This window comes from Biomphalaria glabrata, chromosome 9 (genome assembly GCF_947242115.1).
Source record: "Biomphalaria glabrata chromosome 9, xgBioGlab47.1, whole genome shotgun sequence".
Lineage (NCBI taxonomy): Eukaryota > Metazoa > Mollusca > Gastropoda > Planorbidae > Biomphalaria > Biomphalaria glabrata.
The window spans coordinates 35,717,511-35,740,115 of record NC_074719.1 but is presented as its reverse complement, the minus strand read 5'-3'; the positions used below and the strand labels follow the sequence as shown (position 1 = coordinate 35,740,115).

The following is a 22,605-nucleotide window of genomic DNA, read 5'->3' as shown; positions in this document are numbered from 1 at the left end:
TCTCAGTTTGAATTTTGATCTTGTGTAATAAAGTTTAGCAATTTGCTGTAAAGCGTCAAAATGGCGTCGAAGCAACTTCAACCGAGAAACATATCTCGGATTAAAAGACGGGAAAAGAAAAACGTATACTCCGTTATTTCCACCGATGTGATGGGAAATAGAAACGTAGAAATTGTTCCCGTTGGCGCTTGGGTTGAGCCAGCTGACTGTGATATACAGCCAAATGCCGTTGTGAGTTCTAATATTCAGCCTAACTCACGTCAAAGAGTGACAAGTTTGAGCTCGTAGTCGTAGAGATCTAGATTCTAAATCTAGATGTTAACTTTTTTTCTAGATTTTTTTATAGGGTACTCATACATAACATTCCTGTATAATATCATTAGATTTGAAGCGCAAATAAAAAATATAGTCTCCAAGTGTTTCCCCTACCCTGAAGAGCTTGCTTGCTCATGTCCATGCATGTACGATGTAGTAGTATGTTACTATATTAGTAGTATTAGTATAATTATAATACTTTATTTATACTATGTAGAATATAGAATTTTAATTGAGGCAATCATAAGCCTCATATTTTTATCTATATTTATTATGCATTCAGCAAGTGCAGGTCTGTGTATAAAGATCTAGATCTAGTCCTATATATATATATATATAAATACATTTTAAGCCTGTATGATGAAGTTGTGATGTCAATGAAAGACAGTGTGGAGAGATTAATAATTCATTTAAAATGTGTACTCAATAGTTTGATTTAAAACTAGGGCCCAACACATATATTTATCATACCTTTATCTACTTAGAAGATCATGCAAATCACACTTATCTTATATAATACAGACGCTACTTCAAAAAAAAGAAGATGATTAGGTCCTACGCGTCATGCATTTAGTCATGCATATTAATCAATGACTTAAATTCTGCCAAGTCACTGGTTTTCCTGGCTAGCTCAGGCAACCCATTCCATGCTCTAATAGCTCTAGGGAAGAAGGAGTATTTGTACAAATTTGTCCTAGCATATGGGACGAGAAATGTGGCTTTATCTTTGTATCTTTCAGAGTATTTTATTAAATTTTGTTTTTGTATTTGAAGATTATGGTTCAGTGTTTTATGTATAATTGCTACTTTACTTTTGAGTCTTCTGTCCTGAAGGCTTTCTAAATTTAGTGATTTTACTAAAGGTGTTACTCTAGTCAAATGTGAATATTCGTTTGTTATGAATCTCACTGCTCTATTTTGTGTCTGTTCCAGTTTCTTAATGTTTTCTTGAATTGAGGGGTCCCACATTCATATGGGAAACAAGCAGTACATCATGCCTTGGGTGTGGTTGACCCCAGGCAATGATGCGTTTAATTAAAATTTGTATGGAAAGTGGCAGGATTATAGCTGTTGGTAGCTTGTAGTTCAAAGCTGATATTAATGCTGAAAATGTCAAAACCTGTCTAATTGCACTGTGGACCCATGGGCAGACATGTTGGGGAGCTTCCCTCAAGTTTGTGTAATATCTTTGTAATCTTGTTTTATTTAAATTACATTTTTACATTTTCTGTCTTAAATACAATTGTGAAGCTAATGGTGAAACAATGACATAACATTTTAGAATGCATATATATATATATGTAATAATATAATATATAAAGCAGCACTAGGGACCAAATATTTAGTGAGAGAAAATGGTGAATTAAATAGGCTATAATGAAATAAGGGACTGCTCTGACCAGCGCATGAACTATAACTCCTCTGATTTGATAACTCCCCCTAGCAGGATTAGTGCCAAAGGAAAAAAACACTAGATAAGTGATAGATAAGATAAAATAATTTTTTTGGTCCAATCAAATGGAAATTCAGTTTGATTACAATTGATCATACAGATTTGAAAAAAAAGATCTTTCTGATTTGTAGAAATCGCAAGCCTGCAGTTGCCACCCAGAGGTCTCAATGGTCATATATGCCTTCTCTCATTAAAAATGTGGTCCTTATTGCTGTTATATGTTTTAAGTCTTATCTATAAGCTTTAAATCAATCATGGGCTATGTTTTAAATAAAAGTAATAAAGTCTTTCTCTTGAAGTTACCTATTGACAATGTTTAGACAACTGACTCTTGATAATAATATTTAGACCCTTCCTCTATAATCCATTGTTTCTCAATATTATCTCAACTTTTGTCTTTTCACAGTATTGATAAGCTCCTCTTGTTTACCTGATGAATTCTCTCCGTTTATATTTATTAATAAAAATTGATTACTCTAAATTACAAATCAGTTATTATTACCATATTTTTAAAATCTTATTTACTACTAGCTCTCAGCACAGATGGAAGAAGAAAAAATCAGTCGACTTAAAGAGGAAAAAGAAAATCGTCTTCGGAGTTTTCAGAAAGAAGTGAAGCAGCGCTTGACTAGAATAAATCGTTTAAAAAAAGAACAACAAATACGAGATGCAGAAAGAGCCGTGAGTTCATTTGAATATTTTAATTCAATATTTCTTTCAGCCTTAGTTTCACATTTTTAAAATAATTAATAGTGACAAAACAAGTACTAAGATATTAAAAAGTTGCACTTTATATATTTTTAAGTTTGTTTTTTTTAAAGATTACTTTCTTATCATTTGTATTTTATCATCTAGTTTGAACAGGAAAGAAAAGTGGTGCAACAATCATTCTTGACTGGGGATACTTTAAGAGTGGATACCTGCACACAGCGACAGGATTTAGATAAGGCAATTATGAAGAGATTGTTAGAGAAGTATGGAGGTACATTTTCATAATACATTCAATGCAAAATCTTCTAAATAAATTGATCTGTTTTCTTTCTTGAACTTTTATAAAGTATTTTATATTCTTTTCATATTTTAATACTAGAATCTATTACTTAACATTTAGTTTGGAATATGTTGATGTCTTATTATGTCACACATATTACATATCAAATGAAAATAGTACCAGAAAAAAATTATTATTAAAATATATCAGTCTAGAAGAAAATTATTTTCTAGTTTCTTAGCATAAAAGTTGCTAGAATATAAATAGGGAAAAAAACATTTTTTCTTATTGCTGTATACATAAGATTTGTTAATAATTTACAGAGGATGTAACAACATGGGACAGAGTAGCTGCTCCTAGTCTACAGTCTCAAACAGAAGAGGTAACAAGTGCCCATTTTAGCAACATAATTATGGAAAGTTACTTCATCTATCATAAGGATGTCACATTTTAAAAAAAAAGTAAAATATGAATTGGCCAACCAACTTTCATATCAGTTGCAGCCATGTTACTATTGGCTTCCTGGGCAAGAAGAGCTTGCTGTGCCTATTTTAAGTATATCTAATAATAATTATGTACATGGAATCTATGGGGCAGATGATATAGAGGTCATCTTTTTTTTGGCCAACAGTTAATGAGGGTGTCATATAGCCACCACAATAACAAACCCCCATCACTTTTCTCCAACTATTGTCAGCTGGGTGGACTCAGAGACACCCTAAAGGTTCTTCACCAATTCGAACCTGGGATCCCTTGGTTTGGAAGCCAAGCGCTTTACCACTCAGCCACCGTGCTTGAGTAAAGTTCTTTACACTTAATAATTTTGTCTTGTTTACATTTATTAGGAGTTTCAGATGTTACATGATTCTTTCCAGGGTAAAATATGTTGTTAGTTTAAAAAAAAAACAGAAAATTAATAAGCAGTATATTTTCTGTTGTAGAATCATATGGCTATGGACAAAGCTCGACAACAACTCATCTCTAAGAAGCTGGAACAAAGAAAGGTTGTACTTGGCAATTCAGACAATCAAAACGGTGTGATGGTGGTGCGACATGTTCAGGTATTGTATCAAATGTCAAAGTTTTTGTTATTACCTTCGATTCCACAAAACTTTTTTTTTTTTAAAGTTTAATTTTGTCTGTCTTATTAACAGGGTTCATAAATATACTAAAAACTAAGGTATTTGTTTACATTTTTTAAAAGGTTTCTTGTAACTATTCTTTAATACAATGTTTTAAAATTCATTTTTAACTGAATGGTTTGAGAAGATCATATACAAAGCTGTCTTTCATACATAAACTATAGCCTTTAGCTGAAATACATGTTGTTCTGACAAAATTTACTTAGGCTGTTGTCATGAATTATTTTTTTTAGACCCTCTAGCCCTTCTGTTAAACAATAAAATGAAGTAAAAAAAAAGGCTGAAAATCACTTCTATAAATTAAATTAAATATTATTACTGTAGAACAAATACAAATCACTGCAGTAGAATAAATAAATAAAAGTCAGCTTGGAATATAATTAAAACTTTTATTTATCAGACATTTTATATTTCAGTCTCCTCATTTTGTATCCATATCTATAATCTAGTGTGACTGATTCAACTGGTTTACTTGTTTTATCCACAGAATCCTACTGTGAAAAGTGTTACACATATGGCTCCATCACAGAAATGTGTAAGTCGCAGTGATGTAGAAGACAGAATATCAGCCAGTGATACTAAAGAGTTTGTAGGGACACAGAGTGAAGGTAGGTAGCCAAGCCTTGTTCAGAGAAAAGCATTACTAAATCTAAACTTAGTCATGTCCCAATAGTCTTTCTATGGGGCTTTGAACTGGAAAGGGAAAATTTGCTTAAGTAATAAAAACTTTGTAGTGACTAATAAAAATAATCTTTTACATCTTCGACTTACACTTAGATCCTCCCATGATGTTTAACGAATTGGGAAGCAAGCTATCCCAAAAAAAAAAGATCTGTCACTGGAAATGTATAAAGCCTTTTTCCACTTAGTGTCCACTGCTCTGAGGTCCTCCATGAAAGTCTTGTGCCTAGTTATATGAGGATGTCCCTGTTTGCGTTTTCCTCATATTGGCCTCCATGTCACTGCAACTCTTGGTATGCGTAATTCATTCTGTCGGAAGACATGTCCTGCAAACCTCATGTGACGCTCGGTCACAACCTCATTAAATGGTCGACTCCCAGTTTGGCATAGGATTTCCTAGTTTGAGACCCAGTTTCAGTAACTGACTCCTAAAATCTGTCTTAGCCATTTTTGTTGAGCCAGATTTATTCTTTTCTCCAGTTTGGCAGATGACTTCCATGTCTCGTATGCATACTTTGCTGTTGGGATGAAGATTGTGTTAAGTAGGTGTATTTTTGTCTCAAGTCCAATAGCTTGGCTTGTCCTTATTGGCCATTGCCTTTCGAAAATTTCCTATTCAGCACTCTATGTCATGGCAGGCATCCCAATCGTTTGCTATGATGCTGCCTATGTATGGAACTTGTCCAGCTCTTCTAGCTCTGACAAGCCAAGTCTGATGGGTGCACCTTTGTCTACACTAGTAGAATTTTAGTGTTATCCAAGTTTTTGTGGAGGCCATTTTGGGGTGCCTCTCTATCTAGACTCTCCATCATTTCTTGTATGCATTCACTTGTAAACCCAAGTAGTGCAACATTGATGGCTAAGTACAAGTCCATCATTTGATTCTGTTCATGCCATGGAATACCGTAGGCAGTCTGATTCATTGCTCTCCTCATTATGTAGTCAATGGCTATAAGGAAGGGCGATAAGATGCACCTGTCTCGATGCTAAAGAACTCAGTTGTTCCTTCTTCTGTTTTAATACAGCAACAAGATTGACTGTATAGGTGTCGTAGAATGTGGGAGAATTTTTCAGGGATCCCATATTCTCTAACTATTTTCAATGGTGATTCTCGATGGACACTATCAAACGCTTTCTTAAAGTCTACACAACTAATTAGTAGCCATTGTTTGTATTTGAGGCTTTGTTCTATGATATTTCATAGAGCAAAAATCTGCCTCCTGGGAAGCCTGCTTCATCTTCTCAACAATCTTTTACATCTGTAGCAATTACATTTTTTAACAATTTTCGTGCAAAGGTTGTTTGTCTTTAAACTTTGAAAATAATTTCTGATTTAATCATTAAAAAAAATTACATTTATAATAAAAGCTAGGTAGTAGTTCCTGAAAAAATAAATTACCTGAATATGTTTATTAAAAATGCCTCAATCATTCATTTAATATTATGCTAGTTGGTTGTGGATTATTCCTTTCAGACATTACGATCTATGGGGGCAGATGATGTAAAGCTCATATGTATCTAAGGCAGATTGTTAATGAGAGTTTCATGTAGCCAACACAATGACCAACTGCCTTTACTTTCCCAAAGTATGTCAGGTATCCATTAAAGTTGGATGGACCGTTGGGTGCCCTTAAAATCCCAGTCTTCACCGCAATTGAAACTTGTGAAGGCTTTACAACTTGGCCATCATGTCCCTAATATTAAACAAACATCATATTTAAAAAATGTGGTTCGATATATTTTAAGGTAAGCAAAAGAGAAAAAAAAACAAACTCTAAAATGCATCAAACTCTTTCTTCACACTATATTCCTTTTCCTACACTCTTCTGTTCTACAGTCATATATCACATCTACATCCAACTCTTGCTACATCAAGTTAAATTAAAATCATTAAAGTTACATCTGCTATTCCTTTCATAGAAGAACAATTTCTAGACCAAAATGACAGTGACACCTATGATTTTAATGAAGAACCAGTCGACAAGGGGAGAGCACTCAATTTTTCTGATTCAGAAGCTAGAGTGATCAAAGAAATATTAAGGAAAAGTGCAGGTAGCTAATCCTCTCTATAAAAAAGAAATTTATGATCTCCTTACTTTCATAGTTACACTTTCGTTCTTTAAAATTTAAATTTACAATGTTACTAAAATTAACTTGATAAATTATTTTATTGCTTAGGAGTGTTGAAGTTAAATCATTAAATGGCACATATTATAAGTCACACTGCTACATACTAATGGTTATGTATGTGTGAATGACATTGACCTTTTCCATCATTTATTATGCACATTTATCATTCTTTATGAACTCTGGGATATCCTGTAACATGTTCTAAATTTAATTTGATACTCATGATTTATTAATGTTTTTTTTTTGCTAACAAATTATTAATGAATGAAATGAAAAAATGTTTACTATTCTGAGTTTTTTTTGTAACTTTTCACCAATTTATATCCTAATTATTCAACAGGAAAATCAAAAAGGCCAACTTCTGCACGCTTAGATGCCATATTGAAAAATGAAGCCAAAAATGAAATACAAGAACGACAGCGCAAACAGCAGGCAGCCATTTCAAGACGTATTTTTATGGACAGAGAGAGAGAGGCTGTGAGAGAAAACATCCGCAGAGAAATACAAAGAAAGAGAATTATTAGGTCAGGGATTTTGTACTTCCTTATAAAAAAAGACCTTGTGATCTAAAGGGCAGATGATGTAAAGGTCATCTATTTCTGTGGCCCATGTAACTAGGGTCTCTTGTGGCCAACACAACAACCAAGTGCCTTTACTTTTTCCCAACTAATATCAAGTAGAGCAGGATGGACTAAAAATCCTAGTCTTCACCAGGATTCAACCCATTGGCAGATCCAGAGAGGGGGGGGGGGGGGGGGTCGGTAGGGGTGATCTAAAAAGGGAAATAAATCTTACATTATAGAGATGCAAATATGTAAATAGTGGAGTTCTTCCCGTTAGCTACACTTTGTATTTTAAAAAAATATTTCGCTTGTCATTACTTGTCCCTAACTCTTAGAGCTTGTTATGGTCTTGAAATTCTTAAATTCAGAAAGTATTTCTCAGAATCTGTACCAAACAATTTAAACTAAACTAAGATGTTAGGATACTAAAAATAATATAACCTCTTAAATAAAACCAGAAGCTCACCATTCAATATAAGCGTGACTTCCTGTAATAAGCACAAAATGATTTCGTTATTTCCCTTCAGTTTAAAAAAAGAGAAAGAGGAGTACAGAGAAGCACTGGAAGAAATGGCTCAACAGGAGTTGGACACAGTGTGTCCAGGGTCAGAGGAGCTGGAAGAAGAGAGGAAGCTGAGAGAAGAACTTGAGGAGATGCAGGTTAGAGACATGGTGACAAGGAGGAAAGAGGAACTGAAGAAATCCAGAGAGATGGAGAGGTACAGTACAAGAACTGGTTGCACTAATGCTCATTTTTCTCTTCTCTTTTTCTGCCTATTTCCAGCCTTATTTAAAATTAGAGCATTCAACTATCAAACTGTATTTTAATGCACATTTATTTATTTTTTAAAAATATCTAAAATTGCTATTATTTTCTTTGTTCATAGAAAAAAAGATGCTTTCCTTTATTTCCAGTTAACTTTGTGCAATGTAAAAGGGGGGGGAGGGAATGGCCTCTCAATTCTTTTATTTACAAATTTTGAAGCTCGACTTTAATAATGGAAAATCTATTTATATACAATTCTAATAATATTTGTGTCCAAGCTTGCATTTAGGAAATTGAGTTTTCAGTGGCATTTAACGACCTGTACATGACAATGTCTAGGTACTTGGATGCACTCCGCCATAAGCTGTTGGAAAAAGTCAAGAAACACAACATAGAGTTACCTGCCTTGTGCGCATGTGGTAACACTCTCTGGGATACACACCCAGAAACATGTGCCAATAACTGCTTCTTTTATAAAAATCAAAGAGGTAATTTTGCAGACATTACCATTTCATTTCTTTCACCATTTATAAAACAACTTCGTTTGACTTCTATTTTTTCTTCGTTCTCATTTTTCATTGTGTAGCATTCAGCATTGACTTAGGGAAAAATTCTTTGCAACATTTTATAGCATTTGAAATGAAGAACTGGAAAAAATTTACCACAGTGCATAAAAGAAATATAAGAGAAGTGTGCAGATGTTGAAAAGAGAAAATTGAGATAATACTAAAAACAGCTGATGGCCATTTGTGTCGAAAAAGTGGTAATAAAATATAGCTCAAATGTGTCAACAAAGCCACAATTTTTTAAACAAATTTTTTTTGGCCTCAAAAGCAAGTTTAATTAATGGAAAGCAGTAGGTTAAGTTTTCACATACCCTCTATATATCTCATTTAAAACAGTATATTTCATCTGGCCTAAATCTGTTTGAAATAACTACAACGATGAACATTAATCATTATTAAACATACTTGACACTACTTTTTTTCCCCCATGTTTATTGTGATGCCTTTTTTAACATTCCAATATTTATCATAAGAAAATTTCATTAATACAACTTTGCTGTGTCACAGGACGTTTGGATCAGATTTGTTTTTTTTTAAATAAATATTTTACCCATATCAAAGAGAAGTTTAATTCCTCTCATGAAAACACTTAATAGGTAGCAATTTTGTATGCTATTTACACAATTACATTTTAAACAAGACTCTTGCAGGTATTAAAGTATTCTCTATTTTATTTCTGTTTGCAGCTTATGTTAGAGCTCTTCAGTCTGTTATATCATCCATTGAAGTCAAGTAACAATACCACTGCTATTAATCCAGCATAGCTTGAACTATTGTATATAAAATTAATCTATTTATTATCTCTACAACAGAGAATGACTTCATTCCATTCTTGAGTTTAGTCTGTACATTTCTTGAACAATAAAGCAATGTGGTACACTTCATTTAGTTCATTGTCAATTTCTTTACCTAACACATTACTACAGAAAGAGTCTCTTTGACATGATGGTTAATTTCTATGACTGTTTCCATCTTACAAAGTTCAAATAATCCCTTCATGTAATCTGTGTAAACAAGACAACTATTATTTATTAAGGAACTTATCCTTTTTTTTTTTGTCAAAGCATAGAGTCTAAATTTTAGCTTATCACATTTGAAATGAGTGAGTAGTCATAATGATTCCAAAAATAGTCTCCTTATCCTCAGCATGGCAAGAAGGTGGCATTAGTGACAAAAAAACAACAACTTCTTAATGTAGTAGGTTTTTTGCCATTATCATAAACCCACCAAAAAAAAAAAAAAAATGAATGCCTCCAATGAGATTATCATTCCATTTCAAATATCTCAATACTTTAGGTGAAATAAATTGTTCACAAAATTTTGCTTCATTGATTTCAAGATTGTTTTAAAGATAATTTATTAGTAGTAGTTTAAATCTTTCACATCAAGATAAGATAAGATTAGATTATATTTACATGCTTATGCACATTTATACACTCCCTTGTTTCGAAATTCTATTGAAAATAAATATCACATTTTAAAACTGACAAAATTAGCAATGCTAGTAAATGCAAAATAATATCCCGAGATTCAAACTAAGTATTTGTCTTTTTGTCACTGCTAGCTGACATCAAGGTAGCTGCTTTTTTTAAACATGACTCTGCCATACTGTAAGCTGTTTTGTGATCAAACTTTTTGGCATATTCCAAGCCAGCCTGGCATGACTTTATGGCATCCTCTATATTTCTGTTCCTGATGTGGATGGCCCCCAGATTACTGTACAGGGCTGCCCCTTCTTTCAGCTTATACTTAGATGAAAGGTTGATGCCCTCCAGGAGAAGATTCTCTGCTTCCTGATAATGATTGGTCACTATGTACAGTGTAGCTAAGTCATTCAGCACAACGATGTACTGGTCTGAATTGTAGCCAAGAACATGCTTGGCATACATAAGAGCCTTCTCAAACATGCCTAGAGCCTCCTGGTACCGCTTTTCATAGAGCAAGAAGCGTCCATAGCTTCCCAAGGCCATGCCTAACAGAGCCGCTGTGTCTTTCTCTGTCTCATCCATTTCTGGATGCAGTACTGTGGGCGTCTTTTTGTCTTGCCACTGCTTGACTCTCTCTTTCAGCTTAGGTGTTTGGGTCTGAATGCAAAACATGTAGCCAGCTTCAGCTTCTGTTTTCTTTCCTATGATAGCATAAATGCTAGCAAGCTTAAGTGAGATTTCTACTATTGTGTTATGAGTAAGGGCCATACCCTGTAAAAGTTGAAAAACAAAAGTTATTTATGTTATACTTTTAAAAATAAATTGTGTGTTGCATTGTTATGTATAACTTCATAACTTTTTTAATCAACATTATCTCTGTTATGTTATGCAAACATTTGAAGTCTGTACAATATGGTAATAGCATAAGTGAGGAAGTTTTCAAAAGCTTTTTATTTCTCTTACAATTCAAGAGAATTTTTACAATTTTTCTAAATGATAGGATGGGCGTATCGGTCATCCAAAAGTATTGATTGCTCTCTTTAAGGTTGCATGACCTGAGAAATTATCATTTGACAGCTGGATGATGGCCACTAAGAATTTCACATGTGCCAGCTCAGAAAGTTCCCAAACTTCTTGCATCGTATAGAGTTAGACACAGTGGTCTCCAAGATAGTTCAATATACACTCTCATTGCAATCAAAAGTTCTTAGAAGAGGGAACCACCAATAGTGTTTTTTATGACTTGCAAGTTGGAGAAAGTGTTTTTTTTAAAAGGAATAAATATTTATAACAAAATTGATGAACAGTCTCGGGTTTGAATCTTGGCAAAGACTGGGATTTAGAATTTTTTGGGATATTTTGGACACTCCTGAATTCACTGAACTCTGATGGGCATGTCACATTAGTTGGTCATTGTGCTGGCCACACGACACCTTTGTTAAATGTTGGCCATAGAAACACATGACCTTTACATCATCAGATCTATAGATCACAATGTCTGATGGGAATTTCATGCAGGATGGCAGGACATAAACAGCAGACAGGATTCAAATCATAAACCATTATGATGACAGTCCGAAGGGCATAAATCTAGATCAGGCATCTGTTTGAGTGGGAAAACAAGATTTGACCAGAGTATGATATATTTATTTTAGAGAAGGAAATTGTTACATGTTTTTGTAATTGTGTTTTTACTGTATCCTTTTACTTTCTTTGTTTTTTTATTGACTTATTTTTTTTAGTTGCTTTAGTTCATATAAATACTGTAAAAGAAAAATTGTCTCAAAAAAGTTTGTTTTGGTTTTGTTTGTTAATAAACTTTTTATGTAGAAAAAAAAACACTTTTTGTATAATATATCATGGGAAGGAACAGAATAATACTGATGATTTAATATTAAATTTAAAACTAGGCTAACTATTTTTTCATCGCTCTTGTTTCTTAACTTTTTGTCTTTTCTAAAAAAATAATAAATTGCTGCTGTAAACAGATCTAATTTCAAGCAGGGATTTCCAATAATTGTAGTCAGAGAAGCTTAAGAAAAGGAATTAAGCCTGTTTTATTGTAACCATCTAAATCAATCAGTAATAACTCACATGCTGCAAACAGCCCTTCATGGTGTCTTTATACAGTAGTTCTGCTGTCTCCAGATTACCCGTCTGCATTGCAATGTCTGCCAGGCCATCATACATCAAAGTTCGCGCAGTGAGAAATTTTTCTTCTGTTATACTTTTTGACTCAACTAATTGGCTTGCAAGCTGAAGATTAGAATAATAACCTGTTTTAAAAACCATTCCCTTGAATACTTATAAGGGCAGAAGCCCTCATAATCTGTTTCAATGTACATTTTTAATTTATTTTTATACACCTATAATCTTTAAGAGTAGTATTAATTAATTACATTTGCTGTACAATCATACAGAGTTGCCTGCCTCTGCTCTAGTCCAAAGATTAAGCAAAAATAATTACTATTCATCATTTATTAAAAAAGACATCAGGTAGAAAAGGAAGATTGAGCACAATCAAGAAAAAAGCCTTATCAGACAGGTACATAAGATGTAACCAACAAAGAAAAGGGAAGAAAAAAATTGTCCATAACACATTTAGCAATGTAAATTTGAGACAATGAAAAGATGAGTCAACTTTGAAACCATTTGTAAAAAATTAAAGAGGACAAAGAACTCTGAAGATTCAATGTTTGCAGCTTGTTCCCCAGCACTGCACCTTCATGGAAGATCTTAGAACAGTAGACACTAGCTGGGAAGAGGCTGCAGACAGATTTCTATGGAGACAACCTGCTGCTCAAAGCTCCAAATGGCATGGGGGGATTCAAGTAAGTCCCCAGCTTTAAGGGAGAGAAAGACTAAGTCTCCAGCTACAATGGAGAAAGACTGTCTCCAACTACAAGGGTGAGAAAGACTATGTCTCCAGCTACAAGAGAGAGATAGTCTGTGTCTCCAGCTACAAGGGAAAGACTATGAGAGAGTAAAAGTATAAATGTTAGCTACAAGGGAGAGAAAGACTATGTCTCCAGTTAGAAGGGAGAAAAAGACTGCCTCCAGCTACAAGGGAGAGAAAGACTATGGTCTCCAGCTACAAGGGAGAAGACTATGAGAGACTAAAAGTATTAATGTTAGCTAAAAGGGAGAGAAAGACTATGTCTCCAGTTAGAAGGGAGAGAAAGACTTTGAGAAAGTAAAGTATAAATGTAAGAACAAAGACAGAAATAGTACTGAACCTTCAAACATTCATGGTACAAATCATCTGCTTTTTTCAGGTCCTGTCTCATATGGGCAAGTCTTGCATCTCTATACTTCTGTGTAAGTATATCATTATCTTCCTCTTTCTTACTCAGGTTCAAGCCAAATAATGTTAGAGTAATTCCATAGGACATGCCCATCACAGCATTGATTCTTGGTGTGGTTGATTTGCTTAAAATAGGAGTGAGAAAATAACTTAAGCTTGGTTGAACGTCTTTATTAAAAACAATTGTGGATTTCAAAATATGTAAAAATTTAGATGTGTAGAACATGCTCTTACATTCTATTATACACTATTGGTATAAGGTTATTTTCATTTTGTTTACAAGCTGTTACTAGAAAGATTAAGTAGATACGTTTAGGCAGTAGGATACAAGTTTCAAAATGACATAAAAAGCATTACAAAACCTAAAATGTTCAAAGAACTCTATAAAAGATTTCCAACCCCACAAAGTTATCCTTGTAGTACAAGTAGATATGGAGATAATCATATTTTTTTAGGTTAAAAAAAATTTACACAAGTTGAAATTAGGTCAAGTCATTATGACTGGTGCTGGCCCATAATGAGTGACCTCAGTCAGTTGAAGTATCACGGTAACCTGTTTGGTCATTTTAATTCTGTTTTCTATTGTCCACATTGATATCAATCATATTCTTTTCGACTTAATGATTAGTGACAGCCACAGCTTCAACTGAGCTATTTCTCTCATTCTTTCTAAATAGATTTTCTTCTGCGAGAATTGTAAAATTTGATTATTGCCTGACCATTCTCAGTGTTTATCAATATGACATCAGCAAGTATTTAAACAGATGGTCTATCTCTTATAAGCTGTTCACTTAGGGCTTCAAATATATGTTTAATTTATTGATTTTTTCACCAAATTATGCAGAGTTAATCTGAAATTAAAAAGATATTCATATGGAATAAGTCTGTGCAAGCCTTCTTACATGTTGCTTTGATATAGTTGGATGCTCTCATAAGACTGCTATGACCAACTTCAGTGTTTCTTTTCAAACAGCGGACCACATTCTTTACAATGTTTTCATGTTTTTTTCATGGAAATTTTTGGTCTAAAATATGTTACATGTATGATAATTTTGGACAAATAAAGCACTGACCAATCGATATTAAAGTGCTTACAAGATCTGATATACATTTTTATCTTAAATTTCTAAATATCTGGCCAGTCAGAATGACTTGAAACTTATTTCCACTAGCATGATGAGTCAACATCAACCTTAAAAAAGAATATCTCTGCTATCTTTTCCACCTTATGACACCCTCATCAACCATTTGCCACAGAAACAGATGACCTTTAGTATTTTACATCATCTGCCCTATGCCTATACTATAGATTGCAAGGCCTGAAAGGGGAACTTTACTTTTCTGTAAAGGTAGTGATTTGGAAATTATAATTTATAAATTATAATCATCATCATTTTTTTAATCAAAATCAGTAATAGATCGAGATATAAAATCTAAATTGACTAGAAATCTACAATACATCTATTATGATCTAGATCAGTGATGCCCAAAACACGGCCCGCAGGCCAGATCCGGCCCTCTACATTGTTCCATCCGGCCCGCCAAAATGTTGGCACAAAGAGTAGGCACACATACATCCATTTCCAAAAAAAAAAGGTTGACTTATTTATCTTTACCTACGTTAGGGCCCTAAATTTTTCTTTAATTGATTGGTACCATGACCGTTAACATTTGTGTGTTTATGAAATGAGAATCTACCAGAAAAAGAAAACGGATCTTAGCTTTTGTTTGTGGAGCCAACATATTTGACTTGTAAAAAAGTGTGGCTATTTAAAAAAAAAGAACAACATATAAACGTCAGTATGAAACAAACATGACGACATTCTTGGTTTGAGCCGCGAATAAAAGATTGTTAAACTTCGCCCACAGATTGGAGGATCGATAGGAATATTTATGAAAAAGCGACAAGAAAATGAGTCGGTGGTAAAGCTAGCTACAATGTTGCTCTTATTATAAGTACAGAAATTAAACCATTTTCTTGAAAAAAAAAAAAAAGGTTCAGATATCCAATTCCTTAACTTAAGTATCAGTTCTATGGTAGATTCTTATAACTGAACACCGACTTTCGGGAACTAGGTCAATTTTTTATTTTATTTTTTTATTTGGTGAAGGTTTAACTTACAAAAAAACTGAAAGCAGATTCTTATTCTGCAACTAAAGGACTATAAAAATAGTTGTGTTCCTTTGTATTACCACCCATAGTCAAGATTTTATTTTAAAATAAATTAGGTCACTTCATGCTCCTATTTTGAACGCAGTTTTTGGGCTTTCTCCTTTAGTTGAACAGTGAGCACCGGTGTTGAACACCACTATGTAATTGCTAATAAATTATATCGGTGTTACTTAAAAATTATTTAGATTGTAGTAAAAGAAGTAGATTCAATTTTGCAATATGTATTTATAGTCTATTTCCTCATATACTCACTCTATTTCTCTCTTTATATATATATATATATATATATATATATATATATATATATATATATATATATCGTGTATAGGTATAGTTTATTTATTTAAATACCTATATAATCTATGTGTAGAAACAGACAGAAATAAATTTATATAGATTATAGAGCTATAAATTAATTATTTTAATTTAATAAACATGATATTTTCTACTAGGCTATTGTATTTTCTCTCTGTCTTTCTTTTAACTCCCATCCAAGGACCCTCTTCTTGTTTTCATAATTTGGATGTTCGTTTTGTGACACCTTAACATCCCCTCCCTCCCATAGATGCTTATAATTCTTTTCATGACTCTCTCCCCCTTCCCTCCATTGCCTGTTGGATAGTTTGTGACACTACTCGCTGAGTGTATACCTCTCCTTACCGCCAGCTTATCTTGCGTGATCACATGCAGTGGGCATGGTCTCTGGCTTCAAATTAGCAGCCCACACTTTTTCTTTCATTCATAAGTTATATATTCTAGATATCTCTATCTAGGTCATGTTTATTCATTGAAAAAATCATAGATTTATTAATCCCAATAATATTTCTTAATACGATTTTGCTGTGTTCAAAAAGGAGAATGAGCTGAATTCATTATTATTTGTTTGGACACCCCCTTTTTTAATTTTATTTAACAGCTAACAGTATAAATGTGATTGGAATGTCTTTCTAAAGATGTTTGGAAGCTTATTTTGATATGCCCATCAGCCTACGATCAAACAGGCTCATGATATAGCCTTCATCCCTTATATGGGTATGAATTGCCGGGGGAGGTTAAAACAACAGCTTAACATACATGGTTACCGAGAATCTAAATAACTGCCATCTGCTTTGGAAAAACGGAACAAAATTACCAGAACTTATCTAAAATTGGACATGCTCAGTCCCGAATCGTCAATTTTAGCTCCAAACATAAAAACAAATGAATTACAAACAAAAAAAAGCGACCCGTTTAGAAAGGAGAATCCGATGGGGTGTTCAAACTATAAGAGCCTCCTCTAGATCCATGAGTTTCTAATCAAATAACTAGTTTCATATTCATGTAAATTTGATTTCTTTTTTTTTTTTTTTTTGTGTATCTTTTCGTTCATGTGGCCCGCGACACGAGTGTCAGAAATTAAAATGGCCCGCAGGTCGAATTAGGTTGGGCATCACTGATCTAGATTCTAGATCTAGTCTACATCTATATAAATCTAAATCAAAGACTTGACAGAGACACAGAGAGTGAGACTGAGTCGCTTAGAGTTAGAGGCAGAATCATGAGAATGTTGACATTAAATAATTAGATCATAGGTATATTGAATATATAAATTATTATCAGAATATGATTGATTCAATTTCAAAACTCACAACAAGTTGAACAACTCAGACACTCAGTCTCACTCTCAGTGGTCTCAGTCAACTGACACGGTGACGGTCGGACGGTGACAAGTACAACTTAGACAATAGACAAGAGCTAAATCTAAGTCTAGATTGTACCAACAAACACCGACCTGTTATGGCATCTTAAAAATGAAATTAATTTTGATCTTCCTTCGTTTAAATGAAAAACACTTCCATTTATTACAAAAATTTTTTTTATTTGACCACTGACACTGCATCGCAAGAAGTGTACCAAGGAGGACGCCATATTGTTTGTTGTCAAAGGGAGTAATGATTATTTTAAGTAGTAAAAAAAAAAAAAAAGCATGTGTTTGCGTAGTTATGTGAAACTGCACTCATCCTTATAATCCTCGGAATCGAAGACACCAGTGGTGTCACTAGGGTTGGTGTCACACGGTGCGGTTAGCTCAGGGTGTCAACCCCCCCCCCCCGAATCAACGTTCTCCAAATATTCCTCACTAAATACTCTCGTTACTTTGTTCCTTTTGTCCAACCAATACAGTGTATGACTTTCATTGTTACATATATAGTGTCAATTCTAATATAAAATCTCATTGTTTATGTCATCTATTCAATATTTATTGTGAATTTTACAATGAAAGCTTATATAAATTAGAAATAGACTTAATATCTCTTGAATATGTTTCATTTGACTTTTAGACGGAAACGGTATAACGTTATTCAAACTTTGACTGCCATCTAAACCAGAAAATGTACGTTTGTCACCTCCTTAGTCAGCAATTGGTCTGGTAGAGCAGAGCTCCTTGCGCCAAGCGCTTTTCAGCTTTAGTCTAACTTGTACAACTTGTACTATTTCTCCTTGTTAAGGGTCGAACTGGCCCTATCTGATTTGGAAGAATCATCGGACTTCATCCGAGGCAAATGAGTGGAATGCGCATATGGAGTTAGTTATATATCTGTTAGGGTAGGGTTTCTTTTGTTCATCATAATAGTTTGTGTGCTGTTTCTAAGAACGCGTTATGTTGGCGTCATTGGTTCTTTTTTGTTTTGTCTGGAGCTTTATGTTTGTTGTTTTCCCCAGGATTGGGTAAGTTAAGTTATAATAATTTCTTTGTTATTTTGTAGCTCTCAATTCGTGTCATTACAATCCTGTAAATCGCGATCACAGAAATGCGTATTTTTCTTGTTTAGGGACTCGGGCTTGGGACTCTGCTGAAGGCAAGCCTGATCTGTAGTTGCATAGACCCTACCATTGGCCATTATCCGGAACGTTGATCGATAACTACAATGAAAATACAACGTTTTTATTTTACTCTTGAAAATAATTTGAACGGCTTTGCCCCTCTTCAATATCCAAGACGTCACTTCCCCCCCCCCTTTTTTTTTTGGGGTAGACAACACTGATTGAGAAAAACTGTAGTAGATGATGCAAATTTGTGATGGGCTTGTTGTCCTAAGATCATCCTTGTGTTTAGCAAGACGTCTCGGTGCGAGCCTGTTCTGTTCAAGCAATAGTACAATATGGTACGTTAGTCGGGAGAAATGGGTCCTTCAGCTGTAAAAGGAGACTACAGAGGCATTAAAATGTTTTCTTTAAAAGAATCTTTTAAATCGATCTTGTTGCTAAGGCAGAATGGCTCTACTTAAAAGATGAAACGACGTCCCTTAAATTAATATTTTCCTAATTTTTTATTTATTAAAGTCGTTTTACCTGATTAATACTAAAATATAAAATAACAAAGAATGCAAACATAACTGATTTTTTGTTTTTAAAAGAAAGACCACATTTGCACCTCCCTTGTAAACATGTAACGATTTGGATACATGTACCACCAGTTAGGCATAATATATATATATATATATATATATATATATATATATATGTATATGAAATTCAAAGATTACTACAGTATATGTACCTATGGATGTTTGGATATATAAATAGAGATTTTTTGCAGGCCTATATGTCACCCTAAGTGTCTGCTGTTGATATATTTTTCCCACTTGGGTGTCACCCCTAAATGGGTGTCACCTGGTGCTGACCGCACCCTTCAAGTGACGCCACTGGTGTCAATTTTCGAGATCTTTCACTTCTGTCCAATGTGCTGCGACAGTGAGTCAGCGAACAGTTTTATTTTTTAAAGAAAAATTCCCAGATCTTGAGGAGCTCTGAATGAAAGGGAATCGCAGGAACAGCCTCAAACACACAAACACAATTGTTCATATAGGATGTTGTCAACGTGTCTTCTTTCTTCCTGCAAATGATTTGAAGTTGGCAGTACTGGTCAACTGAAATGCATTCACGTTAATACCTGACTAAGAGACTATACAGTATTTTTTAAATGAGTGTGATTAAACCAGAAGATATGATGTAGGCCTACTGAATTAGATTGTTAGATAATACGTCATTGCACAAACAAAGGAGTAAAAACCGTACATTTTCACACTTTTAGGCCAAAGCCTGCCGGATACCACCTAAAAAGAAGACATGTCCTCCTTTTGCCGGACGCCTGGTAGCCCTAATTTGGGCGCTGAAGAGGTAGGAGCATTGCTGGGAAAAGTGCGTAGATGTAAAGGGAGATTATGTAGAGAAATACAAATTAGTTTCAGAAAAAAACTACACGGTACGTTTCATGGTTAGGTTTGAAACTTTTCAGACCTCTCTTGTACCGGTAGGCCTCTCTGAAAGAAGGGCATAAGTGAGTAATAATCCATTCAATAACTACTAATACTAATTAAACTTATTTTATTACTACTTGATTAAAAATGTTGCGTTGTGAGAATCGAAAGCTTAAAAGAAAAACTTGACTATTAAGGAGAAAAACTTCATGCTTCATCATCCTATCACCGCTGCACCAAAACAGTTGTTTTATGACTTTCTTGAGAGAAAAATTTGTCTGAAACATAGTCTGAATCTTGTGCTCATGTTGTAATAAATTATAATGGAGACTGTACTGTTTGTTGCTTCAAACGTGTTGAGTATGGACCATGATACCTGAAAGATATTCTGGTAGGGTCCAACAATGCTGTAGTCCGGAGAATAGCACATAATTAAAATAAGATTTACGGCGCTGGGCATGAAGCACGCGATATATATGCAAGAGATGAAGGCTACCATTTTCAATACCCTACGATCCCTGCCAGACATGCCCTGTCCAGAACCCGTGACGGCGACGCTGCGGCGCCACCTAGACTTCTCCAACAAGTTGGCGATCAGCGTTAGAGTACAGATGATGACTAGAGCGAAGGAGCTGAGCTGGGCGGAGACGCTGATGGAGAATGAGACATATTCCACGGTGGCGCCATCTAGCGAGTACACCAAACCCTCGAGGCTCAGGTTTCTGGAGGCGTGGAAGAAGGATGAGATGTGAATGGCGTAGTACACGGGCGAGACACTACCCAGCATGACCAGGAAGATGACGATCAGCACAACGGTGGTCCTCCTGGGAGTGATGATCTGCCTGACTCTCATGGGTGAGGCGACGCACAAACATCTCTCGAACGTGATGAAAGCCGTGATCCAACTGGTTATCCGAGCGAAGCACACGTGTGGCCAGCCTGGGGATTACAAGAACAGATTGGGAACGAACTAGTTTAAAATATGTCTACATTACTAAACTCAGTGTCTACATTACTAAACTCAGTGTCTACATTACTAAACTCAGTGTCTACATTACTAAACTCAGTGTCTACATTACTAAACTCAGTGTCTACATTACTAAACTCAGTGTCTACATTACTAAACTCAGTGTCTACATTACTAAACTCAGTTTCTACATTACTAAACTCAGTGTCTACATTACTAAACTCAGTGTCTACATTACTAAACTCAGTGTCTACATTACTAAACTCAGTGTCTACATTACTAAACTCAGTGTCTACATTACTAAACTCAGTGTCTACATTTCTATCGAAATTCAACGACTACATTTCTATATAAACTCGTTGACTATATTACTACATAAACTAAATTGTTATTCTTCTATCTTAACTAAACGACTACATTTCTATCTAAACTCAATGACGACCTACATTTCTATAGAAACTCAATGACTACTTTTGTGCATAAATTCAATGACTACATTTATATCTAAATATATTGATTACATTTCTATCTAAAATCTAAGGTTTACGATTCCATCTATGATTTACTCAATGACCATGCGTGATGTATAATTTATATTACTTTACACCGTCTCTTAAATAGATCTATAATTCAAACTGAACACAAGTAAGGTTTGTTAGGAGTATTCTTAAAGGCCCTACTAACCTGCTGACAAATACTGGATATCCACTGACTCAAAAGGAATTGATGAGTACCTGAAAAATGGATTGAAGCAGATGGACATCCAGACTAGCGTCACGACTGAGCCTAAGTCAGACATGGCAAGCCCAAGGAGACTTATATTAATTGAATCCTTCAAGCCCTGAAAAAAAAAAGTTCTGTAAATCAATAAATTTATATATATAAGTAAAGTTCCCTTTTCAGACCTTGTGGTCTGTAGGGGAGATGATGTAGAGGTCATCTGCCATATAGGCCCTAATTAATATATAAGGCCAACATAATCATAAGATCCTTATTACTTAAAACGATCTTCCTACATGGAACCATAACAGACACACAAGGAATGTGAATGATACGATGGGAAGACAGCATCACAGAATTTGCGATTCTCAAACTGAATGAGTCAATTTAGATGGAATGAAACATAGGTAGATCGATAAAGGGATCAAGCGTGCAAGCAGACTTTGGGGCAGGTGAGGACGAAGACCGTGGTCCGTTAACCCATTAACCCCCAAAACTTTTATAAACTTTGATAGCCCACCTCCCTCCTTCTCGTTTACCAAAATCATCAATGGTTAGTTCTATAGTGAATGTTTTTTATCAAAGATAGCCTACTAACAGAGAAAGCTCAAATCAAGCAGCGTGGGAATAATTATTTGTCTCCTAACTGACGATACCAACGTTGATTCCATCAGAATGTGGTAAATAATTATGGAGAGAAAGAGTTAAGCGCCATCAAAGCCGTGACTAAAGAGGTGCAGCCCTACTTAGTGCGTTTGTTAAAACTTTTCTCAAAACACACTTGCTTGCACAAGATGAAAATGTTCATCAAATTGCCAATGGCGCCGAAGAAACTGATGATCCCGGACAGGAAGACAAAGAAGATCATCTCCAGAATATTCCTGACATCAGCACCCACAAAATCTGTCACCAAAAAGTCACACAGATTGGAAAGGCAAGTCGCAGCGCTGTTATTACGTTCTGACACCATGGTTTGTACTTCATACCTTGCGGCAACTGTGTCCATTAAATAATTTTTTTTGCGTCTAAAGGAAAACATAATTGCATGCCCTTTTTAAAAATCTTATAGCTGTGACTCCTGCCAACACTTTCCCACCTCCTACTTTGTTTTACAGATGCTAACTATTTCTTCGAGAAGCCAATAAAATCGAATTTCTAATTTCTGT

General features: G+C 34.6%; 3 protein-coding genes across 3 annotated transcripts; 1 reads left to right on the top strand and 2 right to left on the bottom strand.

Moving 5' to 3' along the window:
- The first annotated feature begins 32 nt into the window (after window positions 1-32).
- Window positions 33-9,491, top strand: LOC106073559 (coiled-coil domain-containing protein 15-like). The gene is made up of 11 exons (XM_056041243.1): window positions 33-231; window positions 2,300-2,449; window positions 2,624-2,750; window positions 3,083-3,141; window positions 3,701-3,820; window positions 4,389-4,509; window positions 6,503-6,634; window positions 7,053-7,236; window positions 7,803-7,994; window positions 8,381-8,529; window positions 9,294-9,491. Exons 1-11 carry the CDS (start codon window positions 61-63, stop codon window positions 9,341-9,343), a joined length of 1,455 nt encoding a protein of 484 aa, XP_055897218.1. The 5' UTR covers window positions 33-60; the 3' UTR covers window positions 9,344-9,491.
- On the bottom strand, window positions 9,259-17,446 carry LOC106073560 (tetratricopeptide repeat protein 19, mitochondrial-like). Its single transcript, XM_013234152.2, has 4 exons — window positions 17,283-17,446; window positions 13,271-13,463; window positions 12,129-12,290; window positions 9,259-10,805 (listed from the first exon to the last, which is right to left on the bottom strand). Exons 1-4 carry the CDS (start codon window positions 17,417-17,419, stop codon window positions 10,143-10,145), a joined length of 1,155 nt encoding a protein of 384 aa, XP_013089606.2. The 5' UTR covers window positions 17,420-17,446; the 3' UTR covers window positions 9,259-10,142.
- Window positions 17,447-20,070: 2,624 nt separating this feature from the next.
- LOC106073552 (neurotensin receptor type 2-like) lies at window positions 20,071-22,409 on the bottom strand. Its single transcript, XM_013234143.2, has 4 exons — window positions 22,221-22,409; window positions 21,404-21,560; window positions 20,266-20,691; window positions 20,071-20,159 (listed from the first exon to the last, which is right to left on the bottom strand). Exons 1-4 carry the CDS (start codon window positions 22,407-22,409, stop codon window positions 20,071-20,073), a joined length of 861 nt encoding a protein of 286 aa, XP_013089597.2.
- Window positions 22,410-22,605: the final 196 nt, after the last annotated feature.

What these genes read in the sequence shown, in the direction of transcription:
- LOC106073559 (XM_056041243.1), top strand. Translation starts at nt 61, where the DNA reads ATGGCGTCGAAGCAACTTCAACCGAGAAACATATCTCGGATTAAAAGA. An exon ending in TACGAGATGCAGAAAGAGCC is followed by an intron (nt 2,450 to 2,623) that starts GTGAGTTCATTT and finishes TTTATCATCTAG; the next exon opens with TTTGAACAGGAAAGAAAAGT. An exon ending in TACAGTCTCAAACAGAAGAG is followed by an intron (nt 3,142 to 3,700) that starts GTAACAAGTGCC and finishes TTTCTGTTGTAG; the next exon opens with AATCATATGGCTATGGACAA.
- LOC106073560 (XM_013234152.2), bottom strand. Translation starts at nt 17,419, where the DNA reads ATGGCGTCCTCCTTGGTACACTTCTTGCGATGCAGTGTCAGTGGTCAA. An exon ending in TTTTTAAGATGCCATAACAG is followed by an intron (nt 13,464 to 17,282) that starts GTCGGTGTTTGT and finishes TCCTATTTTAAG; the next exon opens with CAAATCAACCACACCAAGAA. An exon ending in TGTACCATGAATGTTTGAAG is followed by an intron (nt 12,291 to 13,270) that starts GTTCAGTACTAT and finishes TCTAATCTTCAG; the next exon opens with CTTGCAAGCCAATTAGTTGA.
- LOC106073552 (XM_013234143.2), bottom strand. Translation starts at nt 22,409, where the DNA reads ATGGTGTCAGAACGTAATAACAGCGCTGCGACTTGCCTTTCCAATCTG. An exon ending in TTTTCATCTTGTGCAAGCAA is followed by an intron (nt 21,561 to 22,220) that starts GTGTGTTTTGAG and finishes TTTTTTTTTCAG; the next exon opens with GGCTTGAAGGATTCAATTAA. An exon ending in TATCCAGTATTTGTCAGCAG is followed by an intron (nt 20,692 to 21,403) that starts GTTAGTAGGGCC and finishes TGTAATCCCCAG; the next exon opens with GCTGGCCACACGTGTGCTTC.